Below are 12532 nucleotides of genomic sequence, written 5' to 3' on the forward strand. Positions count from 1 at the left end.
GATACCATCCTCAGTAGGAGTGGCTATAGAGTCAGCTACCATCCTCAGTAGGAGTGTCTATAGAGTCAGTAGGAGTGGCTATAGAGTCAGATACCATCCTCAGTAGGAGTGGCTATAGAGTCAGTAGGAGTGGCTATAGAGTCAGTTACCATCCTCAGTAGGAGTGGCTATAGAGTCAGCTACCATCCTCAGTAGGAGTGGCTATAGAGTCAGTAGGAGTGGCTATAGAGTCAGCTACCATCCTCAGTAGGAGTGGCTATAGAGTCAGATACCATCCTCAGTAGGAGTGGCTATAGAGTCAGATACCATCCTCAGTAGGAGTGGCTATAGAGTCAGCTACCATCCTCAGTAGGAGTGTCTATAGAGTCAGTAGGAGTGGCTATAGAGTCAGATACCATCCTCAGTAGGAGTGGCTATAGAGTCAGTAGGAGTGGCTATAGAGTCAGTTACCATCCTCAGTAGGAGTGGCTATAGAGTCAGCTACCATCCTCAGTAGGAGTGGCTATAGAGTCAGCTACCATCCTCAGTAGCTTTCCATCAGAGTTGTCAATGCCAGGAGGTTTGTAATTATTGATCGATAGCAATTTTCCCACTTCCTTTTGCCCCCCCCATCTCTTTCAACCATACAGTTCTTCAATTCCTCATCGATCCATGGAGCCTTAACAGTTCTAACAGTTAGTTTCTTAACAGGTGAATGTTTACAGGTGAATGTTTATCAATAATAAACAAATAGTTTTTAACTTCATCCACATAAGAGTCACAGCAAAATATTTTGTATGATCTCTAATATACTATTTTAGTCCCAGCTGTTGAAACTTTGTCTTTCCTGGATATAGCCACTATATTGTGATCAGTGCATCCAATGGGTACGGATACAGCTTTAGAACAACGTTCTACAGTATTAGTAAAGATGTGATCAATACATGTGGATGATCTTGTTCCTGTCGTGTTTGTAAACACGCTGGTAGGTTGATTAATAACCTGAACCAGATTACAGACACTGGTTACAGTGAGAAGCTTCCTGTTGAGTGGGTTGATTAATAACCTGAACCAGATTACAGACACTGGTTACAGTGAGAAGCTTGATGAAAACCAGTCAATATTCAGGTCCTCAAGAAAAAAGACCGTTCTGTTTACATCACGAACACTATCAAGCATTTCACACACATTATTTAGGTACTGACTGTGAGCACCTGGTGGCCTATTGCAACAGCCCAAAATAATAAGCTTTAGATGAGGAAGGTGAACCTGCAACCACAACACTTCAATACCACTTGAAATTAGATATTCTCTAAGCATTACAGGGATATGGCTCTAAATATACAATACATTCGGAAATAACTCTGGAGCTCTGTCAGAGTGACCATCGGGTTCTTTGTCACCTCCCTGGCCAAGGCCCTTCTCCCCCGATTGCTCAGTTTGTCCGGGTGGCCAGCTCTAGGAAGAGTCTTGGTGGTTCCAAACTTCTTCCATTTAAGAATGATGGAGGCCACTTTGTTCTCGGGGACCTTCAATGCTGCAGACGTTTTGGTACCTTCCCCAGATCTGTGCCTCGACACAATCCTGTCTCTGAGCTCTACGGACAATTATTCAACCTCATGGTTTGGTTGTTGCTCTGACATGCACCTGTCAACTGTGGAACCTTTATATAGACAGGTGTGTGCCTTTCCAAATCATGTCCAATCAATTGACTTTACTGCAGGTGGACTCCAATCAAGTTGTAGAAACATCTCAAGGATGATCAATGGAAACAGGATGCACCTGAGCTCAATATTGAGTCTCATAGCAAAGGGTCTGAATACTTATGTAAAAAATATATTTCATTTCACTGTTAGTCTACACCTGTTGTTTACCAAGGACCCTTCAGTCAGTCAGCATTTCACTGTTAGTCTACACCTGTTGTTTACCAAGGACCCATCAGTCAGCATTTCACTGTTAGTCTAAACCTGTTGTTTACCAAGGACCCTTCAGTCAGCATTTCACTGTTAGTCTAAACCTGTTGTTTACCAAGGACCCTTCAGTCAGCATTTCACTGTTAGTCAAAACCTGTTGTTTACCAAGGACCATTCAGTCAGTCAGCATTTCACTGTTAGTCTAAACATGTTGTTTACCAAGGACCCTTCAGTCAGCATTTCACTGTTAGTCTAAACCTGTTGTTACCAAGGACCCTTCAGTCAGCATTTCACTGTTAGTCTAAACCTGTTGTTTACCAAGGACCCTTCAGTCAGCATTTCACTGTTAGTCTAAACCTGTTGTTTACCAAGGACCCTTCAGTCAGCATTTCACTGTTAGTCTAAACCTGTTGTTACCAAGGACCATTCAGTCAGTCAGCATTTCACTGTTAGTCTACACCTGTTGTTTACCAAGGACCCTTCAGTCAGCATTTCACTGTTAGTCTACACCTGTTGTTTACCAAGGACCCTTCAGTCAGCATTTCACTGTTAGTCTAAACCTGTTGTTTACCAAGGACCCTTCAGTCAGCATTTCACTGTTAGTCTAAACCTGTTGTTACCAAGGACCATTCAGTCAGTCAGCATTTCACTGTTAGTCTACACCTGTTGTTTACCAAGGACCCATCAGTCAGCATTTCACTGTTAGTCTACACCTGTTGTTTACCAAGGACCCTTCAGTCAGCATTTCACTGTTAGTCTACACCTGTTGTTTACCAAGGACCCTTAAGTCAGCATTTCACTGTTAGTCTACACCTGTTGTTTACCAAGGACCCTTCAGTCAGCATTTCACTGTTAGTCTACAGCTGTTGTTTACCAAGGACCCTTCAGTCAGCATTTCACTGTTAGTCTACACCTGTTGTTTACCAAGGACCCTTAAGTCAGCATTTCACTGTTAGTCTACACCTGTTGTTTACCAAGGACCCTTCAGTCAGCATTTCACTGTTAGTCTACACCTGTTGTTTACCAAGGACCCTTCAGTCAGCATTTCACTGTTAGTCTACACCTGTTGTTTACCAAGGACCCTTCAGTCAGCATTTCACTGTTAGTATACACCTGTTGTTTACCAAGGACCCTTCAGTCAGCATTTCACTGTTAGTATACACCTGTTGTTTACCAAGGACCCTTCAGTCAGCATTTCACTGTTAGTATACACCTGTTGTTTACCAAGGACCCTTCAGTCAGCATTTCACTGTTAGTATACACCTGTTGTTTACCAAGGACCCTTCAGTCAGCATTTCACTGTTAGTATACACCTGTTGTTTACCAAGCATGTGACATTTGATTTGATTTAGATTTGTAGATGTGAGACATGACCCATAAGGCAACCTATTCCCTATACAGTGCACTACTACCCTATGGGTCCTGGTCAAAATTTGTGCACTATGTAGGGAATAGGGAGACATTTGGGACACATTAAAGCTTGCATAATCATGACACACACTTACACATTAAAACTCTTCTTCATCATTAGATCCACATAGTCCTTGGGAGAAATAGAGAAAACAGAATCAGCTCTAGTTTAGGTCAATAGGGTGTGTGTGTGTGTGGGGGGGGGGTTCAAGGTTCATTCAATATGTTCAGAGAATATGCATGCATGGTATTGCGTTTTAGATATTTTCTGGTGTCTCACCCTGTATCCTGGTGACACGTGTTTGTGATACAAAGCCACGTCTTCAGGACACTGAGACAAGAGATGTTCTGTTGTAGACCTGAACAAGTCTTCCATCACCTGAAGAGGGAAGGACACAAGTTAATTACATTTAACATTTAAGTCATTTAGCAGACGCTCTTATCCAGAGCGACTTACAAATTGGTGCTTTCACCTTATGACATCCAGTGTCATAAAGGAGTTAATGTCATTTAGTCAGGTCTAGAAGGAGTTAATGTCATTTAGTCAGGTCTAGAAGGAGTTAATGCAGTCATTTAGTCAGGTCTAGAAGGAGTTAATGTCATTTAGTCAGGTCTAGAAGGAGTTCATGCAGTCATTTAGTCAGGTCTAGAAGGAGTTAATGTCATTTAGTCAGGTCTAGAAGGAGTTAATGTCATTTAGTCAGGTCTAGAAGGAGTTAATGTCATTTAGTCAGGTCTAGGTGGAGTTAATGTCATTTAGTCAGGTCTAGAAGGAGTTAATGTCATTTAGTCAGGTCTAGAAGGAGTTAATGTCATTTAGTCAGGTCTAGGTGGAGTTAATGTCATTTAGTCAGGTCTAGAAGGAGTTAATGTCATTTAGTCAGGTCTAGGTGGAGTTAATGTCATTTAGTCAGGTCTAGAAGGAGTTAATGTCATTTAGTCAGGTCTAGAAGGAGTTCATGCAGAGTCATTTAGTCAGGTCTAGAAGGAGTTAATGTCATTTAGTCAGGTCTAGAAGGAGTTAATGTCATTTAGTCAGGTCTAGAAGGAGTTAATGTCATTTAGTCAGGTCTAGGTGGAGTTAATGTCATTTAGTCAGGTCTAGAAGGAGTTAATGTCATTTAGTCAGGTCTAGGTGGAGTTAATGTCATTTAGTCAGGTCTAGAAGGAGTTAATGTCATTTAGTCAGGTCTAGAAGGAGTTAATGCAGAGTCATTTAGTCAGGTCTTGTAGTGGCCAATCAGTTCAAAAATGACACGTCCGAGAACTTTTGAATTCAATGATAGACTTTTAATACACCCTCGTATCAGAAAGCCGGAGAGCTCCGCAGGACCCAAAGGGACCCACAGAACACACCCTTTTCCAGAGCCCTCGCACCAGTATTTATCCACATTGTATATGAGCCCATCTCACATGTCAAATAAGTTTACATTCCAATCCGTGCATCGTGCTTGTTCAGCTCAATAATGCTCATACCTGCTTTCCGTCAGATTATAAATGATGATGACAAGACCTTTGCTTTGTTCCTGCACTTAACTAAATGCATTCTTTTGTTTGTGAATTATCTAAGATCAGCAGACTATGTGTCTCCTCAGTTTCTAGCGTGTCCAGCTATACTAAAAATACTATACATTCCTCTTATTTTACAACCCTATGCTTTGGCTCTGTAATTAACTCTATGTGTCCCTCTGCATGTGTGTCTTTACCTCATAGCAACAGACTATGTGTCTTCTCTGTCATTCCTTCTGCATCTCTACGTCCTAAAAATATGCGAACTATGTCTATTGGTCATCAGTTAGTCATTTGACTGACCCCCACCTTTGTTATATCCCTCTGGCCTTGGTATGTCCAGCTATCCTGGCAGCTATGTCACCTTTCCTTCATGTAGTCTGTTTTTAGTGTTCAACTATTCCATATATCTTATGCATTTGTCTATGTGTTACATCTGCAACCACAGTCTAGAAGGAGTTAATGTCATTTAGTCAGGTCTAGAAGGAGTTAATGTCATTTAGTCAGGTCTAGAAGGAGTTCATGCAGAGTCATTTAGTCAGGTCTAGAAGGAGTTAATGTCATTTAGTCAGGTCTAGGAGGAGTTAATGTCATTTAGTCAGGTCTAGAAGGAGTTAATGTCATTTAGTCAGGTCTAGAAGGAGTTAATGCAGAGTCATTTAGTCAGGTCTAGGTGGAGTTAATGTCATTTGATCCCGGGTCTAAGAAGGAGTTAGTAAAGAGTCATTTAGTCAGGTCTGAAATTGGAGTTAATGTCATTTTAGTCGGAGTCTAGAAGGAGTTCATGCAGAGTCCATTTAGTCAGGTCTAGGATGAGTTAATGTCATTTAGTCAGGTCTAGGATGAGTTAATGTCATTTAGTCAGGTCTAGGTGGAGTGAATGTCATTTAGTCAGGTCTAGGAATTTAATGCAGAGTCATTTAGTCAAGTCTAGAAGGAGTTAATGCAGAGTCATTTAGTCAGGTCTAGAAGAAGGGAGTTAATGTCATTTAGTCAGGTCTAGGAGGAGTTAGTAGAGTCATTTAGTCAGGTCTAGAAGGAGTTAATGTCATTTAGTCAGGTCTAGAAGGAGTTAATGTCATTTAGTCAGGTCTAGAAGGAGTTAATGCAGGAGTCATTTAGTCAGGTCTAGAAGGAGTTAATGTCATTTAGTCAGGTCTAGAAGGAGTTCATGTCATTTAGTCACAATGTCATTTAGTCAGGTCTAGTGGAGTTAATGTCATTTAGTCAGGTCTAGAAGGAGTTAATGTCCTTTAGTCAGGTCTAGAAGGAGTTAATGTCATTTAGTCAGGTCTAGAAGGAGTTAATGTCATTTAGTCAGGTCTAGAAGGAGTTAATGTCTAGGTGGAGTTAATGTCATTTAGTCAGGTCTAGAAGGAGTTAATGTCAGGTCTAGAAGGAGTTAATGTCATTTAGTCAGGTCTAGGAGGAGTTAATGTCATTTAGTCAGGTCTAGAAGGAGTTAATGCAGAGTCAGTTAGTCAATCAGGTCTAGAAGAAGACCATATATCAACAATGGATCAAACTGATGGGAACCCCAGCCGTATCAAATCTCTCCTCTGGGACCCCCAGCCGTTCCAAATCTCTCCTCGGGGACCCCCAGCCGTATCAAATCTCTCCTCGGGGACCCCCAGCCGTATCAAATCTCTCCTCGGGGACCCCCAGCCGTATCAAACCTCTCCTCGGGACCCCCAGCCGTGAGTGAGGAGAGATTTGGAACAGCTGGGGGTTCCCAGAGGAGTTGTTTGAAAACCACTGCTCTAGTGACTGTGTGAAGGAGATCTCTGCCTCCACCATGTACTGTAGAGTATTACCAGTTAGAAACGTTATATATAATGGGACTTATATTCCATACCTTCATTAGATCCTCGAGTGACTGTGTGAAGGAGATCTCTGCCTCCACCATGTAGAACTCAGCCAGGTGACGTCTGCTCTGAGAGTTCTCTGCCCGGAACGTTGGTCCAAAAGTGTACACTCCAGGAAACGCCCTGGAAGAGACACACAAAGTATATAAATACTGCATTCGTACAATACTCTCTCTCGATCTTATGAATGAGTGAGTGAGTGAGTGAGTGAGTGAGTGGGTGGGTGAGTGAGTGAGTGAGTGAGTGAGTGAGTGAGTGAGTGGGTGAGTGAGTGAGTGAGTGGTGGTGAGTGGTGAGTGAGTGGGTGAGTGGGTGGGTGGGTGGGTGGGTGTGGTGAGTGAGTGAGTGAGTGGGTGGAGTGGAGTGGAGTGGAGTGAGTGAGTGAGTGAGTGAGTGAGTGAGTGGTGGTGAGTGAGTGGGTGAGTGAGTGAGTGGGTGAGTGTGTGTGGTGGGGTGGGTGAGTGAGTGGTGAGGGTGAGTGAGTGAGTGTGTTGGTGAGTGGGTGAGTGGTGAGTGAGTGAGTGAGTGAGTGAGTGAGTGAGCGACCAAAAGACTGACTGAATGAAAGCATGGTACTGAGTTCCAGTATCTCCTCACCCAGCCATGACCTCCAGATGCAGCTGCCCAGAGACAGTCAGGTACGCTGGGACAGAGAAGAAGTGTTGGGGCCCTTCCTCATCCTGGTTCTTCTCCTGACCTGCAGGCTGAGGGAAGATAGAAGACACATTAATCCTTGTCTTTACAATAACAACCAGATGTTTCAAACGAAATTATTATATTATTATTATGCTGAGGCTTTATTTACTGCACCATTTTGTTGACAGACAGATCAGAATTGTAATTCTCTGACAGACAGAGCTCACCTCAACCTGGAAGAGCTCTCCTGCCCCTTCACAGTCATTAGAGGTGAGGACTGGGGTGTGGACCTGAATAAAGCCCTTCTCCTGCAGCAACAACAACACAGACATTATCACCCAGACTGGGGTGTGGACCTGAATAAAGCCCTTCTCCTGCAACAATGACATTTCACACTATTGGGTCATCTTGGATATTTTATTTTCACATTGTACTTTCCCCCGACATGGTTCCAGCACCAACGATGGATGAGAAGGCCAGACCAGACCAGCAAAGCCTGGCTTGGGACAGTAGTGTGAAGAGGATATGAGTTGGTATAACAATGATATTCTATGAAAAGCCAAATGACATTTACTCCTGAGGTGCTGACCTGTTCACCGGACGTGCTACCTGTCCCAGACCTGCTACCTGTCCCAGACCTGCTGTTCTCAACTCTCTAGAGACAGCCAGTGAGAGGCTACCTGACATTTTCCCAGGTGCTGACCTGCTACCTGTCCCAGACCTGCTACCTGTCCCAGACCTGCTACCTGTCCCAGACCTGCTGTTCTCAACTCTCTAGAGACAGCAGGAGCGGTAGAGATACTCTCAATGATCGGCTATGAAAAGCCAACTGACATTTACTCCTGAGGTGCTGACCTGTTCACCGGACGTGCTACCTGTCCCAGACCTGCTACCTGTCCCAGACCTGCTACCTGTCCCAGACCTGCTGTTCTCAACTCTCTAGAGACAGCAGGAGCGGTAGAGATACTCTCAATGATCGGCTATGAAAAGCCAACTGACATTTACTCCTGAGGTGCTGACCTGTTCACCGGACGGGCTACCTGTCCCAGACCTGCTACCTGTCCCAGACCTGCTACCTGTCCCAGACCTGCTACCTGTCCCAGACCTGCTGTTCTCAACTCTCTAGAGACAGCAGGAGCGGTAGAGATACTCTCAATGATCGGCTATGAAAAGCCAACTGACATTTACTCCTGAGGTGCTGACCTGTTCACCGGACGTGCTACCTGTCCCAGACCTGCTGTTCTCAACTCTCTAGAGACAGCAGGAGTGGTAGAGATAGTCTTAATGGTTGGCTATGAAAAGCCAACTGACATTTACTCCTGAGGTAATGACTTGCTGCACCCTCGACAACTACTGTGATTATTATTATTTGACCCTGCTGGTCATTTATGAACATTTGAACATCTTGGCCATGTCCTGTTATAATCTCCAACCAGCACAGCCAGAAGAGGACTGGCCACCCCACATAGCCTGGTTCCTCTCTAGGTTTATAATCTCCACCCATAGCCTGGTTCCTCTCTAGGTTTATAATCTCCACCGGCACAGCCAGCCAAGAGGACTGGCCACCCCACATAGCCTGGTTCCTCTCTAGGTTTATAATCTCCACCCGGCACAGCCAGAAGAGGACTGGCCACCCCTCATAGCCTGGTTCCTCTCTAGGTTTATAATCTCCACCCAGCACAGCCAGAAGAGGACTGGCCACCCTCATAGCCTGGTTCCTCTCTAGGTTTTATAATGGCCACCCCTCATAGTCTGGTTCCTCCACTACCCAGCACAGCCAGAAGAGGACTGGCCACCCTCATAGCCTGGTTCCTCTCTAGGTTTCTAGAGTTTTTCCTAGCCACCGTGCTTCTACACCTGCATTGCTTGCTGTTTGGAAGGGCTTTATAATCAATTTGATTGATTGATATTCTAGTCTACTGGTCTAACATTGGTCTCATCTCACCTTGAAATATTGCTGTATACCAGCGGTGGCTTCGCTGCGTATTCTCAGCAGGGAACTGAAGGCGTTGGTTTTACACCTCAGGTGAGGAAACTGACGGATGTATTCCAGACCATGTTTCTCCTTGATCTTAAAGGGGAAGTCCTGAAACAACAGAGCACGAGAAAGGTTATATATTTACCACAGGGTTACATTCTCCAACCACATCTATCTGGTTATATATTTACCACAGGGTTACATTCTCCAACCACATCTATCTGGTTATATATTTACCACAGGGTTACATTCTCCAACCACATCTATCTGGTTATATATTTACCACAGGGTTACATTCTCCAACCACATCTATCTGGTCAGCCTGCAGTTCCACGTCCTGCTTGCGGCTGGGACTGGTGACCAGGCTCCCTGAGATCTCCACAGCACTCCCAAACGTCAGCAGTCTGGAGAAGAACAACCAACCAGGAAAGAACAGAGAAGTGATAATCAAGTCAATGAAAAATACTCATGACAGGTATAGTAATATATCACATAACTACACAAGTCACTTCACCCCGAAGGGAAGAGGGTGCTATGGGCCCTGGTCTAAAGTAGTGCACTATACAGGGAAGAGGGTGCTATGGGCCCTGGTCTAAAGTAGTGCACTATACAGGGAAGAGGGTGCTATGGGCCCTGGTCTAAAGTAGTCTATACAGGGAAGAGGGTAGTGCACTATACAGGGAAGAGGGTGTTATGGGCCCTGGTCTAAAGTAGTGCACTATACAGGGAAGAGGGTGCTATGGGCCCTGGTCTAAAGTAGTGCACTATACAGGGAAGAGGGTGTTATGGGCCCTGGTCTAAAGTAGTGCACTATACAGGGAAGAGGGTGCTATGGGCCCTGGTCTAAAGTAGTGCACTATACAGGAAAGAGGGTGCTATGGGCCCTGGTCTAAAGTAGTGCACTATACAGGGAAGAGGGTGTTATGGGCCCTGGTCTAAAGTAGTGCACTATACAGGGAAGAGGGTGCTATGGGCCCTGGTCTAACGTAGTGCACTATACAGGAAGAGGGTGCTATGGGCCCTGGTCTAAAGTAGTACACTATACAGGAAGAGGGTGCTATGGGCCCTGGTCTAACGTAGTGCACTATACAGGGAAGAGGGTGTTATGGGCCCTGGTCTAAAGTAGTGCACTATACAGGGAAGAGGGTGCTATGGGCCCTGGTCTAAAGTAGTGCACTATACAGGGAAGAGGGTGCTATGGGCCCTGGTCTAAAGTAGTGCACTATACAGGGGAAGAGGGTGCTATGGGCCCTGGTCTAAAAGTAGTGCACTATACAGGAAGAGGGTGTTATGGGCCCTGGTCTAAAGTAGTGCACTATACAGGGAAGAGGGTGCTATGGGCCCTGGTCTAAAGTAGTGCACTATACAGGAAGAGGGTGTTATGGGCCCTGGTCTAACGTAGTGCACTATACAGGGAAGAGGGTGTTATGGGCCCTGGTCTAAAGTAGTACACTATACAGGGAAGAGGGTGCTATGGGCCCTGGTCTAAAGTAGTGCACTATACAGGGAAGAGGGTGCTATAATAAAAGGTAGCCTCCAGGTACGTCCTCACCTGTGGTTGAGCTCTGAGCTGGCCACTACCTGTAGAGACTGAAGGGAGCTCCCGTCATTCACATGGAGGAACAGATTCTCCTTCTGGGGTCTCACAGAGCGAACCCAGCCCTAGGATATCACAGGGACGGTATATTACAGTACATTATAGACTTTTTTTGTTGAATTTTACCCCCTTTTTCTCCCCAATGTCATAGTATCCAATTATTAGTAGTTACTATCTTGTCTCATCGCTACAACTCCCGGGAGAGACGACGGTCGAAAGTCATGTGTCCTCCGAAACACAACCCAACCAAGCCGCACTGCTTCTTAACACAGCGCGCATACAACCCGGAAGACAGCCGCACCAATGTGTCGGAGGAAACAACGTGCACCTGGCGACCTTGGTTAGCACTGCGCCCGGCCCGCCACAGGAGTCGCTGGTGCGCAATGAGACAAGGATATCCCTACCGGCCGAACACTCGCGAACCCAGAGTCTCTGGTGGCACAGCTAGCGATGCGATGCAGTGCCTTAGACCACTGCGCCACCCGGGAGGCCACATTATAGACTTTGACCAGCTCAGCCGTAGGATATCAGGGGGACACAATGGTGTAAAGTACTTTAAAAAAAAAATAGTACTACTGAAGTCATTTTTGGGGGGTATCTGTACTTTACTTTTGATATTTTGACAACTTTTACTTCACTACATTCCAAGAGAAAATAATGTACTTTCTACTCCATACATTTTCCTTGACACCCAAAATAACTCATTACATTTTGAATGCTTAGCAGGACAGTAAAATGGTCCAATTCACACACACTGTAAATGATATGTGTTGGAGTGTGACCCTGGCTACCTGTAAATAAAACAGAAAGACATCTGGTTTTATTAATACTTTCTCTTTTGATACTTAAGTATATTTCAAAACAAATACTTTGGCTTTTACTCAAGTAGTATTTTACTGGGTGACTTTCACTTGACTCATTTTCTATTAAGGCATCTTTACTTTTACTCAAGTATGACAACTGCGTTTTAAAACAACAACATTTTAGTCATTTAACAGACACTCTTATCCAGAGCAACTTACAAGATTAATCCTAGAGTTAGGTGGGACAACCACACTTCACAGGCATAGACAATACATTTCTTCACCACAGGAGGGACAGTACATTACACTATACACTTTGACCATCCCGGTCCTGAGTGAAATAGCTAAATACAGTAGTCTGTAATTAACCTTTCAGAAATGAAGTTACAAATGTAATATTTGGAAATGACAGTAGCAGTGATGCACACTGAGCAGCAAACCTCTGAGGGTCATTCATTCATTCACTTACTTCTCATTCATTCATTTATGACATTATTTTATTTAACCTATTAACAAGGCAGGTCAGTTGAGAAGAAATTATTCATTTACAATGACGGTCTACAGTAGACACAATTACAATACCTGCACTTTGATTTTGTTCCCACTTCTAAATTTGGTGCCTCGCATATTCGGAGCTTTCTGGGTGTCTCCTGGCAGTAATATCGAAGGCTTTGCCACATTCCAAGAGCTGCTTCAGACAACCACAACCTAGCCGGCAACATTGTTACTATATGCCTCTAAATTTCGACGTTGAACAAATAAATAGTTTAGTTACAGACGCTATATTATGCAATATGGAGCTACAATTACTAAAATACAAAAGAGGTAGACGATTTCTTCAT

The 12532-nt window shown here is 44.3% G+C and overlaps 1 protein-coding gene across 1 annotated transcript; it reads right to left on the minus strand.

Annotated features, from left to right (window-relative positions):
- Positions 1–2630: 2630 nt before the first annotated feature.
- On the minus strand, positions 2631–12332 carry LOC135566425 (asparaginyl-tRNA synthetase-like). Its single transcript, XM_065014140.1, has 9 exons — positions 12273–12332; positions 10843–10952; positions 9574–9694; positions 9258–9398; positions 7540–7620; positions 7274–7380; positions 6667–6799; positions 3583–3681; positions 2631–3435 (listed from the first exon to the last, which is right to left on the minus strand). The coding sequence occupies exons 1-9, from the start codon at positions 12315–12317 to the stop codon at positions 3394–3396; spliced, it is 879 nt and encodes a 292-aa protein (XP_064870212.1). The 5' UTR covers positions 12318–12332; the 3' UTR covers positions 2631–3393.
- Positions 12333–12532: the final 200 nt, after the last annotated feature.

The sequence above is a fragment of the Oncorhynchus nerka genome, unplaced genomic scaffold, assembly GCF_034236695.1.
Source record: "Oncorhynchus nerka isolate Pitt River unplaced genomic scaffold, Oner_Uvic_2.0 unplaced_scaffold_5031, whole genome shotgun sequence".
NCBI lineage: Eukaryota > Metazoa > Chordata > Actinopteri > Salmoniformes > Salmonidae > Oncorhynchus > Oncorhynchus nerka.